The 26,369-nt window shown below is 37.1% G+C and overlaps 1 protein-coding gene and 1 non-coding gene across 5 annotated transcripts in view; one reads left to right on the top strand and one right to left on the bottom strand.

Annotated features, from left to right (window-relative positions):
• The window catches only part of Thsd7a (thrombospondin type 1 domain containing 7A), a 399,007-nt gene that overhangs the window by 283,838 nt on the left and 88,800 nt on the right, over window positions 1-26,369 (top strand). For all 4 annotated transcript variants that reach the window (XM_004671591.3, XR_006639374.1, XR_006639373.1 and 1 more), the window contains exons 7-9: window positions 10,628-10,822; window positions 22,016-22,250; window positions 26,252-26,367. In XM_004671591.3, coding sequence (XP_004671648.2) covers window positions 10,628-10,822; window positions 22,016-22,250; window positions 26,252-26,367 — 546 coding nt within the window. The remainder of the gene's footprint in view (window positions 1-10,627; window positions 10,823-22,015; window positions 22,251-26,251; window positions 26,368-26,369) is intronic.
• Window positions 7,436-7,542, bottom strand: LOC123464217. The gene has a single exon (XR_006639454.1). It is a non-coding gene; the product is annotated as a U6 spliceosomal RNA (small nuclear RNA).

Below are 26,369 nucleotides of genomic sequence, written 5' to 3'. Positions count from 1 at the left end.
GTAAGACAAAATTATGGTAGGAAAGGACATAAGTAAAGTTTTAATTTCCGTTAAGCTAAGTAAAAAAAATAGCATCACACTTTCTGATGTTTTGATTCAGATGTTCCCCATAAACTTGTGTTCTGAATGTGCTAGGTCTGAAGCTAGTGAAATTTGGGAACTGAAGCCTCCTGGAGGCAGTTTATTACTGGAGGCAGGCCTATGACACACTCTCTTTCTGTTGCTGTCCATCTGATGTTGGCCAGGAGGTGATGTCCACCCTCTGTTCGTGCCATCATTTTCCCCTGCCATCATGGAGCTTCCCCCAAAGTCTGGAAGCCAAAATAAACCCTTTCCACAAGCTGCTCTTGGTCAGGGGTTTTCAGCTAGCAACATGAAGCTGACAGCAAGAGTAAAATTGGTACCAGGAGTTGGGTTCTGAATGTTATAAAACTGACTGTGTAACTTTTGGACGTTTGTAACTGATTTGCAGGGGAAATGTGGATTCATTTGAAATCTTGGACTATGAGATGCCTTGCAGTGCTGTAAGTATAGCTTGATGGACCAAACCCTGAATACAGAATACAGTAGGAACTGTGGACTGTGAGGATTGGCCTATGAGGCTGAGAGAGCTCTTTACCTGGACTGGGCCAGAAGCAGTTTGTGTGAGACACTTGTTGTTATACCTGTGTCCTGAGAACTTGTTCAGAGTTGCATTATATAGAAATAGACTGGTGTGGGCAAAGGGATATGGCACAGAAAAAAGGAAATCTTTGGACTGAAACTGCTTCCCATTCAGCTGCAATTTTTGGAGGGTTTACAACCATTGAGATTAGGCCAGCTGATCTTCATTGGACAACAGGAATAATGAAGACTCTTTTGAAGGGTCCTGAATGCTCAAGGAGTGTCCTTTCTTCAAAGTCTGCTTTATTCTTCACTGGATTAACAAGTTGGTAGTCCACTTGGTAGTATGGAGCATAACAAGTACAGGAAATAGAGAATCATTGAATTTGCAACAGTTCATATTTTGAGAATGGCCATGGGCAGTGTAAAGCAAGCTTGTTAGATTACATGCATGGAGAGCTGATAGAATCATGAAGATGAGCTGAGGGTTACAGTAGGGACCCAATGCAGATTCTAGGAATATGAGATGGTTGCCAAAGAGAGCTACCAGAACCAGAGAAAGGGTTTTTGGACTGTGAGTAGCCTAGATGGAGGGGTGTAATTGGAACTCCAGAGACTTTTTGACTGGTTAGAGTTGCTAGACTTATAACTACAAAGTGTGATATTTTCCCTGTTTGTTTTAAATATTGTATTGGTTGAATATTTCTTTGTTTTGGAGTATGAATAATTATTCTGTGCCATTATTATTATTATTATTTTGGTATTACAGCTCAGTTAAAAGACCTTGGACTGTGGGGATGTTTGAAAATCATTGGATTTGTTAAAACTGTGGCAACTTTTAAAGTTGGAATGTATGTATTACATTATATATCATGGATAGTTATCAGTTTATGGAGTTACAGGTGGTTTGAGTCAGGTGTCCCCAACAACCTTATGTGTTCTGAAGGTTAGATCCTCAGCTGGTAGGTGTGAGTTCAAGGCCACTCTGAGACTATATGATGAATTCCAGGTTAGCCTGGGCTACAGCAAGACCCTACCTCAAAAAACAAACAAACAAAAAATTACCTAACATGTGGCTTACTAAGTGGGTGATTTCTATCACGGGAAGCTTAAAACCATTGCAACATGAAAATGCACTTAATGTTTAATTAGATCTCAGTGTCCAGCATTTCCTTATAAGCCAAATTACTTTCTATTTTTTTTTTGGAATGAATTATGTCAGAATTGAGATTACTGTGGTATGAATGATTATATCAAGGCCAAGACTAGGAAGTAAATGGTACCAAGGAAAAGAAGACAACTTACCTCACACTCACTTACCAAACAAAGCATGAAAGGTGACAGTGAAGATGACATCATGGGAAACAGAACATGTATAAAAATGATGGAAGGAAAATCCTGAAAATATAGTTGAAGAATGTAGGTTGGATAACAATATCCAAAAAGGCAACAGCTGGGGAGATAGATGAGCAGGTAAAGTAAGTGTCTGATTTTAGACTCCCAGTAACCACATAAAATGTTAGCATGGCAATGTGCCTTTATAATCCCAGTGCTGGTAAGATGGAGACATGCAGAATCCTAGTGTTCACTGCCTAGCGAGACTATCCAAATTGGAGAGTTCTAGGTTTAGTGAGAGAAATATAATAATAAATAATAAATAATGGGGAAAAAATAATGGGGAGTTGGAGATACAGTTCACTCGTTAAAGCACTTGCCCATAAAGCCTAATGACATGAGTTTGATTCCCCAGTACCTATACATAAGCCAGATGCACAAAGTTGTACATACATCTTGAGTTACTTTGCAGCAGCTAGAGGCCCTGGTGCACTCATTGTCTCCTTCTCTCTGCCAGGTGTGCTGGTACATGCCGTTAACCCCAGGACTCAAGAGGCTGAGTTAAGAGGATCACTGTGAGTTTGAGTTCAGCCTAAGACTACATAGTGAATTCCTGGTCAGTCTGGTCTGAAACTAGACCCTACCTCAGAAAAGCAAAACAAAACAGAACAAAATGTGGATATTGACTGAGGAAGACACTTAATATTAATGTCTGCCCTTCATATAAACTTACACACAGGTGCACGAGCTCCTGTACAAGCTCATCTACACACACAAATATATACACATATATTTACATATATATATATATATATATATATACATATGCTCCCTCCAAAAAGTAAGCAAAAATCAATAGGTAAATATCCAGCTGGAAAACGGGGGGAAAAGGTAAAGTTAAAGAAATTGTTATAGTGAAATAGACATAAAAGAGATGTCAAAGTAAAAATTGCACCAAAATTAAACTAACAATATATTTGACAAAATCACGGTCTGGAGAGGGTGAAGTCAAGTAGACAGAAACAAGAAGCAAGAAAGTTTTTACATGCCAAGGGAGGCTTGTTTAATAAGCACTGAGGAATACTGCAGGGAGAGATTTGGTCAATGGGATATGTCAAACACAAGAAGTAAGTCCTGACGTTGCAATGTTTTTCTCTGCGACTAGGCCATCTGTTTCCAAGTTGTGCCTATGGAAGTTAGTCATCTCCCTTTCCACAGAGATGGGAGATCCAGGCACTATTTCACTCCATATTAACATTTAGAAGCAATAGTTCCCAATTCCCAAGAAAGGACAATCTCTGGGTTGTGAGGCTAGTATAAAGCTTTAAGAAGATTTACATGCAGTTCAATGGGGGAAAGAAATATTTTTCCATTGCAAATGTTCTGAAATAAATAAATGGCTTAAGGAAAATAAGGTTGGGGGTGGAGAGAGGAGTAGGGGCCTAGAGTCAAGAAGAATTCAGGGTCCTTCTCTGCCAAAGCAGAAATTAAGATTTTGCTGAGAGCTCAATACTAAAGTAGACTTAAAACACACAGGCCAAGGCTCAAGGAGTTTTTCAAAATGGGTGTGGAAAGAGTGTAAGAGCCATGGGATGGGAAGGAGTATCCAGAGGTATCCCCCATATAATGACTGACTGCCACTTTCATAACTCACAACCCACAACCTCACGGTGAATAACAGCAATTCCACTGAAGAGGGCCCTCAGTGGAATGTGGGCAGGGAGGAGGGAAATGATAGTACTGACACATGAGTGCCTGTTCAAGGTTTCTACTTAATACAGAGAAGGAGGAGATGGAGGGGGGAGGGGGAAGAGGAGCTGTAGAGGAAGACAATGTAAGGTTTATTCTAGTGGAAGAAATGTTCCAGCCATATTAGCCAGGTTCTACCCCATGCTTTGGGAAGATATAAGATTCAGGTGTTTTTTCCAGAAAAAGTAGGATGTATCAGGACACTTCAATCTTTCAATCTAGTTTCCTCTTTATTCAACAAAAGTTCATTGTGAAACTACAAAGTGACAATAACTGAACCAAGAACAGCATAATATAGGAAGATGTTGAGTTAAACAACATTTCTGGATAGAAGATTCTTAGGCCAATGGGGATAAAAGTGAACAAATAGTCAATTAGAAGAAGTGTTGGCAGTATTGTAAAAGAAAAGAGAATAGAGTACAAAAATCCCTGGGAAAAAGTAGAAAGTCAGAGATGGTTCAGAGCAATAGAAAACCTTGTCTAAAAGAAGATTGGAGGGGGCTGATATGATGGATAAGCATTTAGGGTGTTTGCCTACAATGCCTACTGGCCTAGGTTCAATTCCCCAATACCTATGTAAAGCCAGACACACAAAGTGGTGCATGCAACTGGAGTTTGTTCACAGTAGCTAGAGGCCCTGCCCCCCCCTCTTTCTCTCCAGATAAATAAAATATTAAAAGAAGATAACTTAAGGGAACTCTGTTGGTATCTCAATGCCTTTTCAGCTGCACATGAATCTACAGGTCAAGGCATACCATTGCATAATGTATTTTCAGAAAAGAGATAATTCTACATATTTTGTATCTTTAAATATAACTTGTAATCTGAAAAAATAAAGATGAGGTCACCATGCCTGGAAAATAGTATAGGCACAATGACAGAGAAAGAAATGAATCAGTTCATGGATACTGAATTACATGCTGTGGGGAGAATAGGGGAAACATAAGGCAGGGGCAGAAAGTTAGAGAATTCTGTGCTAGTAAGAATTTGGCCTTCACTCAGGGAACAGTGTGGAAGAGAGGACAGGAAAATTGTAAGTGCCAATGGGTGGGAAGGAGTATACTGAGGCACTACCTTCCCCCTCCCACACAGACTTCATGGTGCACTATGACCCCACAATGAATACCAATAACCCCACTGACATGGGTCCTCAGTGGAATAGAGACAAGAGAGAAGAAATAAAAGAGGATAATCTGACAGTAATATGTGCTATATTCATACAGTAAAATTTATAATTTATAAAAATAATATATCGCTAAAAAAAAATAACTGGGCCTTCAGCTTATAAGTATTAGAGAGAGTGTGATGTTGAAGTTTGCATTGTAGAAGCACATACTTGGGGGCAGAATCAATGATGGCTGCAGGTAAAGTGTGGTATAAAAGAAGCTCGGAGTAAAGTATGCAGTGTTCTGAAAGACAACTTAGATTGAAGATTAAACCAATCAGATTCCTTATCTGGATGAAAGAAAGAAGGATACAGGGATGAGAAATGACTTTAGAAACTTCCCATTTAGGATGAAGGGGTCAGTCTCTCTCTCCTCCCACCCCTCCAATAAGTAAGTAAAATATTTTAAAAAGATGAAGGGATGTTAACTTGATCTTTAAAGAGGTCAATGAGTGAATGCCTGTAATCCTAGCATTTGGGAGGGAGAGGTAGGAGGGTGACCATGAGTTCAAGGGCACCCTAAGACTACAGAGTGAATTCCATGTCAGCCTGGACTAAAGTAAAACCCTGCCTTAAAAAAGAAAAATCTATGAATAGAATTATTGGCCTCAATTTCTTGGTCATTGATAGTAGGCTGAAAGTGATCCTAGTTCTATACATCTTATAATTAGCTGCATAGAGTTCAGATAAAGTGATGTGAAATGGTTTTCTAGAAATATCAATGCAAACATAAGACTCCATATTTCCCCTATCTTAGTTGTTTTTAATTTTGTTGCTAAATGATTAAATGATTATGTATGTAACAACTAACAATGTCAAAATGATTTTTATGATGATGTTTAAACTATACAAAATATACCAATTACTACAAAAGAAAAAGGCAGAGAAATGGTTTAGAGGTTAAGGTGTTTTCCTGCAAAGCCAAAGGACCCCAGTTCAGTTGCCCAGGCCCATGTAAGCTAGACACACAAGGGCATGCATGCGTTTTTCAAATACATAACTAAAATATTTAAAAAGATACCACTAACTGAGTAATATTTCTTAGGGTTTGATAGACATTGTATAGCTCTGGAGAAGGAATCTAATCAACATCACTGGGGACTGTCTAAGGAGTATGGTTTTCATCTTGTTTCTGCACCTGTTTCATTCTGCTTCGAGATCTTTTTTTTGTCTTTCCTCCTTTGGATTTTATTACATAGATAAGTTCAATTTTTCAGCAGAGCTGACTTACATCAGAATACTACTGTAGTCTACAAAACAAAAATCAGCCACAATAACTTTGTATTAAAAATAAATTAGAATGATTCAACAAGCACTCAGGGAATGGTGACAGATAATACATACATGCTTTATTTTTAACATATAATTAATTATGTATTTAATGCATTACCTTTTTAATCTTCAACTTCAAATTACAAATCTTTTGACAAATCATAGTTTATCTTTTATATTTTATTTACTCTCAGCATGATTAATGCAGTAAATTTTCAGTATATACTTTAACAAACAAACAAAATCTGTTATGCTGATTGTAACTATCCTGGCAGCAATGAAAATATTCTAAAGAAACACTGTGTCCTTCATTTTGGCTATCACATATAAAAACAATATGCACCAAGAACTTTTTTTTAGATGCCAACCACACATTGTTGGGTCTACAGGTCACTTGCATTTCTTTTGTTAACTTTTATTTATCTATTTGAGAGCAACAGACACAGAGATAAAGGCAGAGAGAGAGAGAGAGAGAGAGAGAGAGAGAGAGAGGGAGAGAGAGAGGGAAAGAATGGGTGTGCCAGGGTCTCCAGCCACTACATACAAACTCCAGATGCATGCACCCCCTTGTGCATCTGGCTAACTTGGGTCCTGGGGAATCGAGCCTTGAACCGGGGCCCTTAGACTTCATAGGCAAGCACTTAACTACTAAGCCATATCTCCAGCCCTATACTCAAGAATTTTATGTTGGGTAAAAGAAAATACTGGGCACCTGGTACACCTACAGATAGATTTTGTCTCCAGGGAAGACATTTGCAGCTTTTCATACCTTCTAGCAGAAAAGACTGGAGCTGAGAAAATACTGAGTCAGTAATGGCCAAGGCCAGACCTTGATCAGGACTACTTAACTATGTATACTTCTGGCACGCTCTACCCCACCCCACATATATACATACATATATATACATACATACATACATATATATATACATACATATATACATACATACATATATATATATACACATATATATATATATGTATGTATTTGGTATGCATATATGTCTATATGCCTGTTCACTATGTGTGAGTACATTATGTAGTTTTACATGTTTGCTTATACACGTGGGGACTAGAGTTCAATGCTGGATGTCTTCCTCCATCATCTTCTACCTCCTTTATGAGACAAGATCTCTTACTGAGCCCAGAGCTCACTGAATAAGGTAGCCTAGCTAGTCAGCAAACATGTAGGAACCTTCTGTCTCTACATCCCCTGTACTAGCATTATGGTGTGCATTGACATACTTGGCTTTTACATAGGTTCTGGGGATCTTAACTGAAGTTCCTATATTTGCAAAACAAGCATTTTACCAATGGACAGCTCTGGTCCTCCATTTACTTATCATCCTTGTGCAGGGACCATGCTAATCTCCTCTGTATCATTCCAATTTTTGCATATGTGTAGCTGAAGTGAACACTTGTCACACTTTTAAACCTAAACTTTGTATTAGGTCCCCAAAGATAGACTTAAAGGGGTCATTGGACTTTTGTATTCCTCATGCCAATGTGACTACACTGAATAAATCTCCTTTATTCTGAGTTTAACTAATAAATTACCTCTTTGATTGGTCTATGAAAGCAAACAGCTTACCCTGGTCAGTTAAGAATTCCGTGGCTCAGCCTCAGTCTCTATCTCTGGGCAACTTCTCAAAGTTTAACCTATTTCATTTCCATGGGAATCCCCAATAATTTTTAGTATAATTACTTCAAGCACCTATCAAGATTATCTTGGTAAAAATGACTCAAGGGGAGCTGGAGAGATGACTTACTGTTTAAGGTGCTTGTTTCCAAAGCCAAAGGACCCAGGTTCAATTCCCCAGGGTCCACCTAAGCCAGACGCATGAGGTGGCACATGAATCTGGAGTTCATTTGCAGTGGCTGGAGGTCCTGGTTTGCCCTTTCTTTCTCCTTTCTTTCCTTCTTTCTTTCTTTCTTTCTTTCTTTCTGGTTCTGTCTCTCTCTCTCTCTTTCTCTCTCTCTCTCTCTCTCCCTCTCTCTCTGCCTCTTTCCCTCTCTCTTTCTGTCAAATAAATAAAAATAAAAATATTTTTAGAAGACACAAGTAGAATGAAAAAAGTAATTTGGAAGAGTTCATAAAGGAGTTTGATGATGTAAAAACAGATCAAACTTGGGAGGATACTTTAATGGTGCCAAAGTACATGGTTCAGTTTATGAGAATGACTTATGAAAACACACTTTTAAAATATCTTTATAAAAAAGAGGGAAGAGGTGGTATAATAAAGATAGAGCACCCAGGAAAAATGAAATAGCCAAATAGATAAAAGTAATTATATAAACTCTGACATATTAAGTTCCTTATATAATAATGATATTTGTATTCTACTTACCTACCTATTATCCATATTGTTTTACTGGGACACAAGCCAAATTTCAAAGCTAATACAAGCATAATTATATATATTAGAATCACCAAGATAGAATGACATACTATTGATTTACTTGTAATTTTCATGAGACTTTCTTATGAGTGAGGAAATATAATGGCTTAAGGCCTTGCAAACGCATGACTATTAACACATAAGTGCATTTCAATTGACTTTTGATTTTATTTAATGGTGAAAGAGCCTCCAGAGTAGTAATTATTAACATGTTAGATCATTTCCAATTGACTTACGAATTTCTATCTCACTTTTAAAATATGTGAGAAAGTGAGGAAGTATAGCTTAAAAAATGATACTCCTAACCTTCCATCAGAGAAAGACAGTTTGCAGTAATTTATGTAATAGTTTATGATAAAGAATAGCTCAGGGGTAAGCCTCCCACCCTTGAATGCCTAAAACAAGGACACATTTTGTATATTCATACAAAATTATGGATCTATTCTGGGCAAATAGCAGAGTGAGTTTCATTTGTTCATATTACATATGATTTTATTATGTTCCACTGACCTCATCAGCACACTGTTATAACCAGCCAAGTCGCAGAGTTCAGACTTGGATCAGAGTTTTACTCATTTTTTTTTTTCTTCCGGCCATTTGCTCATAGTCTTCTTGCTTACTTTTAGCAACAAGTTTTCTTTTTCTTTGGCCTTTTGTATGTCATTTCATTCTTGTAGCAAATATTAAATGACTGTTGTATTTGTTACTCTTCTTATCACCCCAACAAAGTAAGTGACAGAAAAACTTAAAGAGAGAAAGTATTTATTTTGGCTGATTGTGTCAAGGCTTTCAATCCACAATTTGCAGCTTCATTGACTCAGTGCCCACAAAGAGTCAGAATACCATGGTGCAAGAAAAGGCTGTTTGGCCTCGTGCGGACAGAGGAGCTATGGACAAAGTACAGGGCCCAAAGACAGGCCCTTAGAGACCTACTTCCTCCAGCTAGGCTCCTCCTCATGGACCTCCCAACACAATTCCAACAATGATAAAAAAAAAAAAAAACATTTAATACATAAGCCTACAAGGCACTTTTCAGATTCAATGTTTATTTTTTGCTAATCTCTGAGCTTCAGGGCAAAGGAAAACAGAGGACTGAGATGAAGCTAGAAGAACAAGTTATGTGAGGGTTCATATAATTCAAGGAAATCTGATCTTTACCTGAAGAGATATAGAAACTGTTGATGACCTTTGAACTCTGCAATGACACCTTCTTACTTCTGTCCATTGATAACTTTGTCTTCTTTCCCTCTCTCCCCCAATGAGTCTACCTTAAGCAGTAGCTTTATATTTCCCAGCTACTTCCAATGAACAACCTACATTTTTTGGTTTTGAGTTCTTTTATAAGAAATAATAAAGTGGCAATTATATGAGAACATCTTCTCTAGCAAACTCAAGAGCATTTATGAACAGAAACATCAGTCAGTTCACAAAAGCATGATGCATACTGGCGTCTGTCATTATTATTTATTTGTAAATCAACTCATGCTCAAAGAAAAAATAATGAAGGGGATATTTCAGTAGTGTTGTTTATTGTAAGTTAATATTATAAGTATACAAATCTCTTATGGGCATAAACCTATAAAAATACTTTCATCAGCATGCTTAATGTACACATACATGTCTCTCATAAGAATCCTCATTTATTTAGGGATGAGTGTTTTAACTCTATATATGTGATTTTCTGATGTTCTTTGAACATATGGCTATGGTTGCCTTTCCTTCTTTTGACATTATTTTTCCTTAAAGCAGAATGGGGGGCTGGAGAGATGGCTTAGCGGTTAAGCGCTTGCCTGTGAAGCCTAAGGACCCCGGTTCAAGGCTCGGTTCCCCAGGTCCCACGTTAGCCAGATGCACAAGGGGGCACACGCGTCTGGAGTTCGTTTGCAGTGGCTGGAAGCCCTGGCGTGCCCATTCTCTCTCTCCCTCTATCTGTCTTTCTCTCTGTGTCTGTCACTCTCAAAATAAATAAATAATGAACAAAAAATATTTTAAAAAAAAAACAGAATGGGAATTATCTAATTTATCAGGGTACCCATCTGCTGCATTTTGTTCATTTTATGTGAATGTAACAATGACAGACTGGTGGTGGTCATGTCTTCCCCAGGAGGAGAAGTGGAAAGACAGCTGTGCAGAGATGCCATCTTTCCCATTCCTGTAGCCTGTGATGCTCCATGCCCAAAGGACTGTGTGCTCAGTGCATGGTCTTCATGGTCCTCCTGTTCCCACACCTGCTCAGGCAAAACCACAGAGGGGAAACAGATCCGAGCTCGCTCCATTCTGGCCTATGCAGGAGAAGAAGGTAAGGACTCTGGCTTCAGAAAGGATTTCAGGTTCTTTGGAAGTCAGTGGACATTTATTTGTGTTTTCTGTAGTGATACTCCATGAAAATTCACTGACAAAAATCCAACAAAAAAAGTGGGGTTTAATAGTTGTTGATATGGGAGGCCACTTTACCCTGTTGCCAAAAGTTAATCCTGAAAGTGGACCTTTAATAAAGGAAGGAAGACTTTTTAAAGCATTTTGTCTATTCATTTATTCTCATGATTACTCAGGTTCTTTCTACTCCAAAGCATTAACCCCCCCCCCAAAAAAATTCTGAAAATAGATTCTAAAAATGCAAACATTTCATTATTTTCCTCTATTTTAGTACTTTTTTTACCTTTTGGAAATCAGATTCTACTGATCATAAAACAGTTACATATGCCTAAACACTAGCATAGCTATTATCTTACTGAAAAATGCAAATATTTTCTCTTTTTAACATAATATGATATTTTTCTCTTAATAAAAGGTTTCAAAATACACTGAGCAGAATAAGCCATAGGTACAAATTAGATATCTTATGTAAGTGTGTGCCACTCAGTGGCCTTTGCATAATTAGTATATAATATTAAAATTGAGATTTTTAAATTTTGACACATTTTGCTTATGTTGATTGCAACAAAACCACACAAAATCAGAAACAAAAATTAAGAAGTTAAATGAAAATAAGAAGGTAAAAATGATTAAAATAAGAAAGGAAATGGAAAGAACAAAATAATTTCAGAAACAAAAAGCAAGTTAAGTGAAGATGCAATAGATAACATCTACAGGCAAGAAGACAAAATTACAATGAAAACAGCAAGAACCAAGGAAGCAAAGTAGCCAGTGTGAAATAACAAATGGAGGATGGGTTAAAATTGAGTTAGCAGAGTGTTTATCCCTAAGGCATGTCCTGACAATTTTGATATTCTATACAAATTCAATGAATTTTAACAACTTTTAAAATCTGTAATGAAAATAAGAAAAAATTGAATGTGTTCACCTTCTGGAGCAGAGGATCCATGAATTGGGGATGTTGGGGTCATTCAATCTGGAAGGCAGAGCAAGGGGCCAGCCTTCACAGCAAGCTCGCTGGGTCCAGGCAGTCCCAAGCCAGCAACAGGGATATCAACCAGGAACAGGGAATTGGTGCATACCTATTTTCTAACATTCATATTTCTAAACATAAGCCCTGAGCTCCACAGGTCTGATGTGTTGATGATGCTCATGGTAAAAATATGGTACTCCTAAATTATTGTGTCCTATTGGGTGAATAAAGAACATTGGTGACATATTCATACCTCACTTTCATGCTTTACTATCAAGAAATAGAAGCCAGTAATTGTCTCTTGAGCTGATATCCAAATTCTAATTTGGCTTCTGTCTGACTGGGTGAGATAATGTCACATTTATTCTTGTCATTCTGGAAAATAACACAGGAATATATGAAAAAAGAACATAGAATAGGTCAGGTTCTTTCATATGAAGGCATATCTTTTCTGAAGAAAACAGGGTGACTATTGTAATGTTATCCAGCTAAGTGGCCCTTTATTCACACTTAATGCTGATGAATAGTGATTTCCATTTGCAAACACATTTCTATGAACTCCTCAAATAATCAATTTTGAGGGAACTTTTTATAATCTATTCATTTTATATATTTCTGTTTATGAAGTATTGTGTTGACAAGTACCTGAAAGCATTATTATTTAATCCAATTTACTATCCATTCATATAATAAATAGGTGGATATATAATTACCTTGGCTTTAGACCACAACTATTTATGTGAGTGAAAAATATTGTATATAAAAATATCCTATGGAAACATTTATAATTTTCTTTATAAAATCTAAAAATGTTTTCCTTCCACCTTAACAAAAATGTAATGTTTGCTGCAGGAAAATTTTCTGTTGAAGAATAGGAACCCTTAGAGATAAAAATATATTCCTCATGCTTATCAGACAACACTTCTAGACTTGTAAGGTTATATTCAGACTTTAAATTCTATCATCTCAGATTATGTCTTGGGCTTCATTAAAATTAGATCTGTGGTCACCCTGATTCCTGTAAATCTATTATGCTCTGCAGACTACTTGCTGTGTGACTAGTAATGAGTGACATTTTACCCCCTGAGTCACATGCTAGAATTTTGCTATGCTTGCGAAAATGCAACAGATCATTATTTCTATAGACAAGATGGCCCATACTCAAGGGTTATGAAGTGCTTCAAAGGCAATAATTTATGATTTTCCTTTGATATGTATCATCTACATAACTTGACAGAGTGAGACGTCAATAATTTTTAATTGTTTACTAGCTGCATCATATGCCAGCCATGATAGAAAATTACCAATGTTTATGTTATAAATCATGAGTTGAATTCAAACATAATTTAAAAAATACACTGAAAACTCTGACAATCAATAATGTGCTGCTATGTGTCTCGGTTAGTGACATTTCCAAAAACTGGTATAATTATATGAAATACTTAATGGAGAATTTCTCCTTCAAAATACACTTATTTAACATTTGTTATTTGCTGACACTAAAATCTACCTTCTCTTATGTGAAATAAACCATTTATAATTCTATGTGGTTTATTAAAAATGAGTTAGAATCTATATCTGCAAGAAGTTTTTTTTTTAAATAAATATTTATTTATTTATATGAGAGAGAGAAGGGCACCCCAGGGCTTCCAACCACTGCACTGGGGAATTGAACCTGGGTCCTTAGGATTCATAGCCAAGTGCCTTAACCACCAAGCCATCTCTCCAGCCCTGAGAAGAAGTTTTAAATGGCATGTCCTCATCAATTAAATATTGTATTTAAAAAGTAACCATATAGCCATTGACTGCAGAGATTTACTCTCAATCCCAAAACATATTCCCAGCCACAGATATTGATTTCTAATACAATTTTCTAATAACTAAAACTATCACTAAATTTCTAGGCTAGAAGGGTGCCTGAACTCATTGAATCCAACAACCAGTCACTTGCTCCAAAATCAAGTAGAAGAAAAATAATGTTGAAATAGGAAGTGAGGGCTGCAGGGATTGCTTAGTGGTTAAGGCACTTGCCTGCAAAGCCAAAGGACCCAGGTTTGATTCCCCAGGACCCACGTTAGCCAGATGCACTAAGTGGCACATGTGTCTGGAGTTCGTATATATAAGGTGACTGTGAGACCTGGTATGCCCATTCTCTCTTTCCCACTTTCTTTCTATCAAATAAATAAATAAAAATAATAGGAAGTGAATTTCAAGTAATATTACTACCAAGAAGGACTAAGGAATTAACTAGCCTCTTTTTGATTACTACCACGAACTTGAGGTTTAAACAGCGGAAACTCTGAAGTGGGGAGGGGTCAAGATAGACATATATATATATGGAGAGTCTTGTTGAGACTGTAGTCTGGTTGCTAATGATATAATCAGGTCTGCTTCTGCAAGGTCCCAAAAAGTGCTTATAGCTTGCAGGGACAATTATTTTCTCACCGTGACATGACTATTCCTGTACCGACAGCAGCCTTGCTTCCTGCCATGGATAAATACCTCTAAATAAGAAAGGATGGTCACATAACAGAGTGATCTGCTTGTAAGAAATTTTACCGGAATATTGAAAATATCTTAAATACCCTTATCTTGGTGTCCTCAGTCTTGAAAGGGTACCATAAATGATAAGTAAATTTAGTGCTTTTACCAGGTTTTAAGCAGACACTCCTGAAATTATTAGCAAGTTTATGTGCAGGACTGAGCAGAAGTCTGATCAAAAGTGTCTGGGAGCAAAAGGATTCAGATACAAAATGAAAGAAGAGATGCCAATCTGATATCCTGCTATTTGTTATGCACTGGGCATCTAAAGGCCCAAGTGAGCCCAAGTGAGCAGCCACTGATTTTAGCAAGAGCAACCCATAAGTCTTTTGGGAAATAGTTGATTCTAATGCCAGGATACAAAAACTAGATGATGTCTGTAAGGAATCTTGTGCTTCTGACCTATAACCCCCACTACCAGCTTGGGGCTACCATCCACAATGAGCTTTTGATCAGAGAAACCTACAAGGTTTCCCAAAACAATGACAGACTTCTGTCAGAGTACTTAATGACCCACCAAAGGCCAGTGGTAAGACTCTATTGCTGAAGACTCCATACGCAGCTGAAATGTAAAGTGGAATGGCATGGCTGGAAGCCAGGAGAGAGTCAGTCCCCAGACAGTCAGTGTGTCTAGTGCTAGAAGGTGCTACATGGGCAACTGGGGGAAATGACCAATATCTGTCCAAGCAACTTATTGTCTAACCTAATTAGCAACAAATAACCTGATGTGATGCCCACACAAGTGCAATAGTGGCACACAGCCATGGTGGGGAACCAACTGCTCTTGATTTGGCTAACTGATCTCCTCAGTGGTAGGAGACCCATAGCTGGAGCTGGGAAACAAGTCAGAACCATACCCAAACATAAGACCACTCTCCAATATCAAGCTACCATCAATCATGGGGTACAAGAGGGCCTACACCTATCAAACTCTCTATCAAAACAGTAATTGTTATCTAAATTTTCCAGGTGCTAACTTACTCTCCATTGGAGAATCTGCTTCTCTTTTTCAGATAGATGCAGATCCTAAGGAGAGGGCTGCCCCAACATACCTCAAAAGGGGCCCGACTGAAACTAAGGACAATTGGCGAAACAAGAAAGGGTGGTGTTTTCCTGATGAACCAGATACCAGCACAAAGGGGAAGGAGACCAACACAGAGAAAAATCAACTCCTACCAAATCAGAGAGCCAGAGCCTCAGAGGCCCCCAACACCTCAGCACTGAAGCAGACCAAAAATGAACCCAACATGGCTCAGGGAAATTTTGCGGAAGAGGGAGTGGAAAGAATATCAGAGTCACATGTTGGGTCATGATATGCAGAAACATTTATCGTACCAATAACTGTGGGCTAACTCCACAATGCACGACCCATTTACATCAACAAGGAGGGTCCAATGGGAGGGGGTAGATCACAGATGAGCCTAAACAATGGTACCAAACTGCCTGTATTTTCTGAAAAGAAAACTAATAAATTAAATTTTAAAAAAAAGATCAAAAAAAAAAAGAATCTTGTGCTAGAAAATAAAAATGGGGAAAGGGTCAAAACCCCACAGAAACATAAAGGCCTGAAAATATCCCCTACTTGTCACATATGCAAACAGTTTGAGTGCAAAAATAATGATCCTGAGAAATTATAACCTTTAAGTAAAATAGGAGAACAGATTCATCCTTGAAATAAATATGCAACATCTGATAAGGAGAATTTTATGTCCTTTGTTGCAAATCTTCCCTCTGAAGAAGTCAGACAGGTACCACCATAAAGTTCACATTGTCAGTAATGGAGCAAATCAAAACCTTGACCCCTCAATGCTACATGTTAGAACATGGCATCACGTCTGTAATATCCTACCAACAACACATGCATGAAATCTTCCCTGAAGAATCTTCAGAGAGATATTATAAAAAGAGTTGACCTATAATCTTCAAATTGTCTAAATTATGTTTGATTAAGGTAATACAGAACTATTCCTAATTAAAGACTAACAATAAATAGGACACCTAAATGTGACCTTTGATTCTGAATTAACTCATTGAACTAGGATGCATACTTTGGGGTATTTGACAAACTTGGACGGGATTTGAGGATAAGAAAATAATAGTAAATCAGTGTTGATATCCTGTAGTTTACTACTGAATGTGTTTTCCTGCAGGAGAATGCTCTGATTAAATACATACTAAACTATTTAGACTGATGGGTCTCATTTCATCAACTTCTCCAAAATTGTCTAAAGTAATTTTAGAATTGTGCTATAACTCCAAGGTAGTTTAAATGAAGAAAGAAAACAATGAAATGAAAGCAATATTTATGCAATTGCTTCTATAAAGTCCCAAACAACATGGTATAGCTCAATATCAGTATAACACTAAATACTCACAATATGTTTCCTATTGAAATAGCATGAAGAAACTAAACCACACCTGGTAGCACCTAGAGATAGTTAAGATACTAGGGAAGATAAAGGGCTAGGGGAATATTTGGGATGGCATTTTACTTCCTGCTTTTCAGGCTATATAACATTAGTAATTTATTAACTTAGCACTCTATGATACTTTAAGGAAGACAGTTTTTGGTATTGTGTAAACTAGGATTTATTCCCAAAGTGTCATTCAACTGAATTTAGTTTGGAAGCTCTAAAAGAAATAAATTATTTCAGAATTAAGTCTGGTATGTGCTTAACATAAATAGTGGCATGTAGATAAGAAGAAAGATTTAAAAATTGATGAGATAATTTTTCTGTATCTTTAATGTTTGAGCCCCTTGCAAATATCCAAAAAAAAAATAAATTTTAAAAGGTAAAAATTATGTCTAGAATTTCTCAAGTATAGCAGTTGTGCTATATCCTTATTACAGTGTGAGAAAAATGAGAGAATATTTATTTTTGCAGAGTTCAGAATGACCTGATAAAACTAGCCAAATATTAATATTCCTTATACCTCCTCTATGCACAGAGAAAATAGATGGTGATTAAAATTAAATTATGCCAATGTTTTCTCAAATAATGAGAAATCTTCAGAAATCATATTTCATAGTCCAAAACTTTGGAGGAATAATATTTATATTTTAGTTTGTTGTTTTTTTTAAAGCTTAATCGTTTTGCTTGTGAGAGTCAGGGAAAAGCTGCATTTCTTAAAAGGATTCAAGGAACAGAGCACCAGTGTCCATGTAGATTCATGCATCAGTCTGGAGTCAAAGTAAACGGTTACACTTCCCTCACCTTGAAAAGCAGGCCAGCTTCAGTTTGTCCCACGTGTTCCCAACAGAGGACTTATGTGAGCTGCCCAGCAGAAAGGCTTCTACCTCTTTTTGCTAATGTCAGCATGATTATGTTATTCCAAAGCATACATCCCTGTGGAGGTGCTCTTCACTCAGAAGCAGTGTGCACGGCAAGAATTTGTCCTGCAACAAGAGGTGATGGTAAAAAAAAAAAAAAAAAGAGGTGATGGTAGAGGCACCTTGTAGCAGCTCCAAACACATGCCCTGTCTTCTTATCCTTGTTGTGACTTACTTTCTCACCTCAACGTTATACTCTTCCTGACTATATCAACACTGATAATTCCCAAGGTCATACCTGTGTGAATTCCTTTGCATTTATTTATTTTTATTCCTCCATCTCCCCAGAATTCTACTTTGTAAACTCCCACCCTTTCAAAAGTCATTTCAAGGTCTCTTTCTACTCAAAAGATTTAAGCCTCTAAAAAAGTAGTAGTCTGGGGCTGGAGAGATGGCTTAGCGGTTAAGCGCTTACCTGTGAAGCCTAAGAACTCCGGTTGGAGGCTCGATTCCCCAGGACCCACTTTAGCCAGATGCACAAGGGGGCGCATCCATAGGGAGTGCCGGAGGCCCTGGCGTGCCCATTATCTTTCTCTTTCTCTACCTCTTTCTCTCTCTATTGTTCTCAATAAATAAATAAACAAACAAAAAAGTAGTAGTCTCTTACTTGGTTAGATCTTTATTATACTAAATACCTTTCAACATAATAATTGCGTTTTGTGTATAAATATCCTCATTTTCATGTTTATCTTACCCACCTCACCCTAAACCCATTGTGCTTCCCTAGCACATCCTATCCTTGAGACAGGCAGAAACTCTTTCTAGCTGTTATGAAGTTAATGTGGAAAAGAAAAAAATATATTTTATTAGTTGTGGACATACTCAGTATGTAAACATCACATGTTGGTACCATCCTTTCCCTCATCCCTGCCCCCCTCCAAAGAGACCCTCCTTTTGGGGATGCAGATCATCCCCATGGGGATTGTAGGTCCTACATTGTGGGAACAGCCATCAGTTATGGGAAAGCGGCAATGTCTCTCTGCATAATGTCCCAACTTGTGGCTTTAACAGTCTTTCTGGCCCCTCTTCCATGAAATTCCCTGAGCCATATTGGGTTTGTTTTAAATCTACTTCAGTGATGGGCTCTTAGGAACCTCTGAATCTCTGGATCTCTGGATCTCTGGTTTGGTAGGTGTTGAGTGTCCTCAGTGTCTACCTCCTTCACCCTTGTGCTGATATCAAGTTCACCAAAAAGCAGTACTCTTCCTCATTTCCCCAATTCCTCTATGGTTTCAGTCAGGGGTATTGTGAAGTGAAATGGGTCATTTCTTTCCTCAGGTCCTACTTCTATCATCAGATTTGTCCCCCCCCACACACACACACACACAAACACTCTTACCCTCCCTCCAAGTCCTACCCCCAAGAGAGAAGTTTTGCATAATAGTTGGCGTGCTTATATAAGCACAAAATTTATTTATATAAACAGAGTTTCATTCAGGATTCATAAAGTCTTTCCTTTTGATAGAATGATATAAATTTAAACAATGGCAACAGTACACTGTAAGAACATTTATAAAAATATGCCTATTACTAATTTTATCAGGTATCACACTTTATAATTTCTCCAGAACTATAGAAATATTCCTAGATGTCTGAAATTAGGTCTTCCCATAAATAATTGATAGATCCAATACTGAATCTATCAATTTTCTCCTATAAAATTATTCCCCAGACAACATGCTGCTGCTGCTGCTGCACTGACTGAGTATTCAAGCAGATTTCCAAAGCACAGTATTGTTGTTACAATTAAGACCACATTGGGGCTCATCTGCACCAAGATCCTTCATCACATAAGTGCTGGCACAGCTTTAATGTGGATTAGAACAAGAAAATAAATAGCTTTTATGTCTATAAAATTAACAGCTATCTTGCAGCTCCATAACAATGTTATGCTGATGTTGTACAGTTTTCTTCTTGTCACTTTTTTTTCCCCAAAGCCAACCAATCATTTCCGATGTTAAAGATAATTCAGTGTTTTAAAGTCACAGCTTGAATACAATACCTGTACTCACAATAAAAATGCTGTAGGGAAAGAAATGTCAGTAGTTCAATAAAAAGAAGCTGTTAAAATGCTCATCTATATAATCTATAATTAACATGCATTTGTTAAGATTGAACACAGCGAACACAACTGAGAGGAAGAGCAATAGGCAATAGCCAAAATTAGTTACTTCTCCCTCACCCAATTAGTATTTGCTATGATTTACTGCTATTCACATCTCAAGATTTTTGGCAGAGGCTGCCAGGGTCACCTAGCTGTATGATGGATATGAACTGTGACAGGTACTTTCTCCTTGATGAAGCAGAGCACATTAATGAAATGATGTTTAATGCAGGTTATTGTGATGGTGAAACCACACTCAGCACTGCATAAATGATTCTAAATTGCCATTAATAAACTGGACTGATTAATTTGTTGAGTAGAAAGATGACATAAGGGAATTAATACGTGAAGCTCATCTCTGGTGGCCACTGGAATCAAATTGTCAATAAAGTAGGCAACAAATTCTTCTGAAACCAGCCTTTAACAGAAGTTTTTTCATTCATAATTGCCTTCAAAAATAGCATAATCATATAAAAATATACTAGACTCTCTAAATTCAACATTTTTATTAAAATAGCACATTATTTAAAATGTTTGGATTGATTCACTCAATATTTTTTAAGTCATGACAAATGTAAATGTAAGCTCTCAAAGTATTTATAATAAGTCTAACAGAAACTGGAGTTCCACAATGTTCTCCCACATCTCATTGTATTGACTAAAAGATGTATCTGTCTTGCACTTTAACACTTCCAGAATTTTTCCATTTTATTCCATATGCATTTTAGAAACACAGCAGCTAAGTAACCATTATGACATGGCTGTCTTTGCTTGTGTTGCTATTGTTATTCCTTCTGGAAACAGCAATCCCGTGACGCTTATGCCAAAAGGAAGACAATTAATGGAGGAAGGAAATAAATCCTAATTACTTGCTTAAGATGATCACTGACACCTTCTGAGGCAATTAAAAATGTTAACATGCCTGAGGATAGAACACTTACTAGAATATGCAAATCCTTGAGTCCATCAACAACACTGAAAGGAAATTTTGTGTGTGTGTGTGTGTTTGTGTGTGTGTGTGTGTGTGTGTGTGTGTGTGTGTCTAGCAACAAAATCTAGAGACAAGTGTCAGAATCCTGGAATAAAAGAGTAGAATGACAAGGAAGGACTCAATAAGAAATTCTGAATCCACACTTTTGAAGTCATAAGCAATGATTCTGTACAGAATATAAACTTTGATATGAGTCAATGACTGATTGAAAAAATTGGTAACTGAATGTTGAGAAGTTTTCTTATAAGGTATGCATGTGACATAGGTGGTTTTACAATGTGTGCAACAGAATGATACAAAAAACTACTCAGCTAAGTCATAGAAGACTATTTCAGTAAGCAGACAAGAAATATTACAGCTGAGGTTTCAGTTCAGTTTGTTACCATTTCTTTGGTCCAAATAAAATGACTGGGCATTGAATTGGTCAAATTTGGACAATTATGATATTACTGTCCCATGGCTTTCCCAATACTGCTCCAGGATATCATTCAATTCTAATCACCCTGAAACCTAATCCATTAAAAAAAAAAAAAAGCAGTATTTGGGCTGGACAGATGGCTTAGCGGTTAAGCACTTGCCTGTGAAGCCTAAGGACCCTGGTCCGAGGCTCGATTCCCCAGGACCCACGCTAACCAGATGCACAAGGGGGCGCACGCATCTGGAGTTCGTTTGCACTGGCTAGAAGCCCTGGCACGCCCACTCTCCTCTCTTTCTCTGCCTCTTGCTCTCTCTGTCTGTCACTCTCAAATAAATAAATAAAAATTTTAAAAAACTTTTAAAAAGCAGTATTTAAACCTTGTTTTATGAACTTTCAATTTATGAGATGACATTTGAAAAATGTATTCAACCTTCTTCATCCATAGGATCTATACAGTCTCAATTTGCCAATTTCTTCTGGTTGGCAATTTCATAGCCTTCTCTGGAGAACAATTACTCTCATTGAGATCCTCCATCATTGTCTAAATCAAGTATCCTCTATACTAACTGTTTTCTATTTTAAGCTAGATCATGCCTACTGAGGCAAGATTAATATATACTTAACCTTCCTAGTGGTGTGTTGCAAAATGTTATATGTTCAATAAGTGTTACTATTATAATTAGCCATGTTAATTCCAAGAAGCAGAGAATGATAAGCTTCTGTTCACTCCAATCCACTATCACTGTCTATTTGTACAGGTGGAATCCGTTGTCCTAACAGCAGTGCTTTGCAGGAAGTGCGCAGCTGCAATGAGCATCCATGTACTGTGTACCATTGGCAAACTGGCCCCTGGGGCCAGTGTATTGAAGACACCTCAGTGTTATCCTTCAACACTTCTACAACTTGGAATGGGGAGGCCTCCTGCTCTGTGGGCATGCAGACACGAAAAGTCATCTGTGTGCGAGTCAATGTGGGCCAAGTGGGACCCAAAAAGTAAGAGTTTCATTTCAGAATAATAACAGTAAATTATGTGGTCAGCCATGCAGAGGATTGGCTCAGGCTTTGCTTGTTTCATGAAATGGAGCCATTTGATGCTTGTCACACATTTCCTCCTGATGCTTGTCAAAACTGTCCTCAAGAGTAAGATTTGTTTTTGTTGAATGGCAGCTGCTGATAAAGCTGTTACTGCTTCCAAGTCTTGTACCTGGGATCCATAAATTCTGTAGAAACCTTTCTATGTGGTTCCCACTTTCTGTTTTATGGTACCACACTCTGCTTTTATTAATCTAGTGAGGCAGTGAGAAAAGTGCTTGTTCTGGGCTTGGTTGATCAATAATGACAGTGTACAGAGTCCTAGCAGGGTAGGTCATCCATGACCTTCCATATATCCGTAGGCTATAGAGGCTGACAATCTACTTTAATTGGGAAGTAGCTGTCTATGAGCTGCCTTTCACTTCACCTACAAAATACTACATCAAAAATACTGAGGCCAGACAGATTTTTTCAGTGGAAAAATAAGTAAGGCATTTATTTTCAAGAGTAAGCCTTGGGATAGGATAAGTGTCTTAATGAGTATAAAAACTATTATCATACTGGTTAATAATCCTGCAAGAAGATAGAAACCAATTTGCTGGAGGGGAAGACAAAGAACCGGAGAGTTGACATGTTAGAGGCACCTTTACTGGATTATAAGCCAAAGGAAATAATGGCAAAATGGGGACAACCAATTCTTAAAAATAAATATTTAAATCTAAAGTAACTGTCTTTAAGTTGGAACATCCTATTTGTTTTTTGAAGCTCAGAAAAATATTTTGGAAATCAAAGCCATATAGAACATGGAAAGTAAAATCTATATAGTTTGCATAGGTGTAAGCATGGTCTCACATTTTCCAAATAATCACGCAAGTGGTCAAGAATGTTTAGCATGAAAAAATTTAATGAGGAAAATCATACTAACATAATCTCCCAATAGATGTCAAAATTGTTTGTCTTTATCTTAAATAATTCTTTATGTTCCAAAGAAATAAAAATAATTAATCTGGGAGCTGCAGAGATGGCTCAGCAGTTAATGTGCTTGCCTGCAAAGCCTAAAGGCCCAGATTAGATTCCCTAGTACTCACATAAGCTAGATACACACAGTGGAGCAGGCATCTGGAGTTTGTGTGCAGTGGCTAGAGGCCATGATGCACCCATTCTATCTCTCTCTCTCCCTCTCTTCCTCTCTTTCTCTCTCCCTCTCCCTCTCCCTCTCTCTCTCTCTCTCTCTCTCTCTCCATATATACACACACACACACACACACACACAGACACACACACACACATACATATATACACATATATATATATATATATATATATATATATATATATATATGTATATTTCATTCTCTCTCAAATAAATAAATAAAATAAAGCCGGGTATGGTGGCGCAAGCCTTTAATCCCAGCATTCGGGAGGCTGAGGTAGGAGGCTCGCCATGAGTTTGAGGACACCCTGAGATGACAGAGTTAATTCTAGGTCAGCCTGGACCAGAGTGAGACCTTACCTCGAAATAAATAAATAAATAAATAAATAAATATTTGAACTGATAGAAAACCCAAAGGGGCATAAATAATATTGGAAGATTTTATCTAGCTAGGGTTAGAGACACATTGAAGGTATTTAGTTCTATACTTGAGTTATTAATATAATTAGAAAACACATTCTATATATATATTTACTCAAAAAGAGATAAAAATAAGTTGAGAGGCCAGGTCAATGTGTAATATGGTAGCTCTAGACCAATATGTTAATAGAAATTACACTAAGACTGCAATAAATGGGGCAACTGATGTCCAGGAGGGAAAGTTCCATGTTCAGAAGGACTCTGCTCTTGGTGGGATGATAACTGAGATAGTAATACTCACTAGAGAGAGTCCTGGATGGGAGGTGTGCCCCTCAGAGCAGAGCTTCTTCTACCTGTTCTACTGTTAATCACCTTTCAAAACTGCAACTTACAGGGTTGGAGGGATAGCTTAGCAGTTAAGACAATTGCCTGCAAAGCCAAAGGACCCAGGTTCGATTCCCCAGGAAACACATTAGCCAGATGCACAAAGGATGTAGGCGTCTGGAGTTCGTTTGCAGTGGCTGTAGGTCCTGGTGTGCCCATTCTCTCTCTCTCTATCTCTCATTCTTTCTCTGTTAAATAAATATATCACTTTCAACTTAAATATAGTACAAAATAATTTTACTTGGTAATGGATGCATGTGTGTATAAGCCACTCTGTGTGAAACAGCCTGCTGGACTTAATGTCATTAAATCAGTCAGGGGAAAGGGAGTCCTAAAACCCCCTGTCAGACCACCACAGTGATCCATTAAAATGTGGCTTTACCTCTGCAGCTGTTACTCAATGATCCAAATACATACGTTTGTTAAATAAATGGATTTTACTTGGGCCTTACATTTCTGGAAAATTATGCCAAGTACTGTAAGTTCTAAAGAAAATGTTATTGCCCTTCTCTCTAAATGCTAGGTTAAATTCAATGAATGCTTTCCAATACAAGTCATTGGAAACAAAAATGCAAATAGAAACCTTGTTTTAAACTCTTCTTAATAAAATAGATTACTGTGTGAAGGCAAAATCAATGTTATTGATCATATCTGTCCTCCCAAGTAACAAACTTCAACTCCTATTTCATCTGTTTAGTCTGACCTTGAATACGATTGGGGAGAGGGGTCAATTCCTTGACATAAACCACAAATACTAAGTATAAACAGTACAAGAGAGAAAAGGAGCTTGTTGACTCAACCATTGCCTCACCCAAGGAAGTCTGCATTCATTATACTGGTTATATCTAGGCTGTATAATGTGTCTTTGTGTGCACATAATGACTTTGTTGTTAGTGATTTTGCTCTCCACAGTTAGCCAAGTATCTTGCTGTGGCTATTTGTAAAGTTAAAGACTATGTGGAGCTTGTCAAGGATAACATTCTAAATTCCATTGCTTTATTTAGGACTAATATTTGAGGAGTATACAAGGGAGTAATGGCTTCCATTGTAGATGTCATAAAGTTGCCTCATTGCGGATGTTTCTTAACAATAATTTCTGAACAGTAGTGCTACAGTCCCTGAAGAGTTAAATGGATTATATTTGATATTTGATGTATGATTTTTCTTCATTAAAACATAAGATAGGTTATTATTTTAATCATTTAAAATCTAAATTACACAAAATACATCAACTTCTATGATTCGCTTTTGAAAATCATTTTGGCCCATGACTTCAAGTACTCATGGAAATTAGGAAAATTTAAGTTTGTCCTCAATAAAAACAGAAGAAAACTTGGATGTTATTGTTTGTTAAAATGTTTAATAACATATTTTTAAATTGACTTAGAAATATACGTGAGTGTCATGGAGAGCAAAGAACATATATATACATAGACAAAATAGAAGTTAAGAATAAACACATTGAATGAAACTAAGATAAATTAAAATTATTTATAATTTTATTATTGTATTATTATGAAATATATAGCAAGTGATACTTATCAGTTTTTGTGCCCATATTACATAATGAATATTCTCCATTACCATTTTATTTTATGCTATAAGTATTTTGTTTAAAAGAAAAAATGACATAGAAAATTATAATAGGCAAAAGGGTCATTTAGTTAAATAAAGATGCAGAATTGAGTTCTTACATTGGTAATTTGAATTTTCACAAAATTTCTTATAATTAATATTAGAAAACATTTATTGATGAGGCATACTTTCTTCTACATAGCCTAAATGTTATGATAAAATCAGTACATCTGTATGGAAGTCTTGTTAAGGTAAAGGTTGAATTAATTTAGCCGAAGCATATTTGTTAAAAACAGGCACTTGAATGTTCAGTAATACTGATTTGTAACCATTTTGCAACTTTAGCAATGAAAAGACTAAAGAAATTAAAGGCTTGATTTTCTGCCTTGATCGAGGGGCTGAATACTTACTTTCCCTTTGCTTTCCCTAGGTGTCCTGAAAGCCTGCGACCTGAAACAGTTAGGCCTTGCCTGCTTCCTTGTAGAAAGGACTGCATTGTAACCCCATACAGTGACTGGACACCATGTCCCTCCTCATGTAGAGAAGGT

This window comes from Jaculus jaculus, chromosome 10, assembly GCF_020740685.1.
Source record: "Jaculus jaculus isolate mJacJac1 chromosome 10, mJacJac1.mat.Y.cur, whole genome shotgun sequence".
NCBI classification, from domain to species: domain Eukaryota; kingdom Metazoa; phylum Chordata; class Mammalia; order Rodentia; family Dipodidae; genus Jaculus; species Jaculus jaculus.
This window is presented reverse-complemented; position numbering and strand designations above follow the sequence as displayed.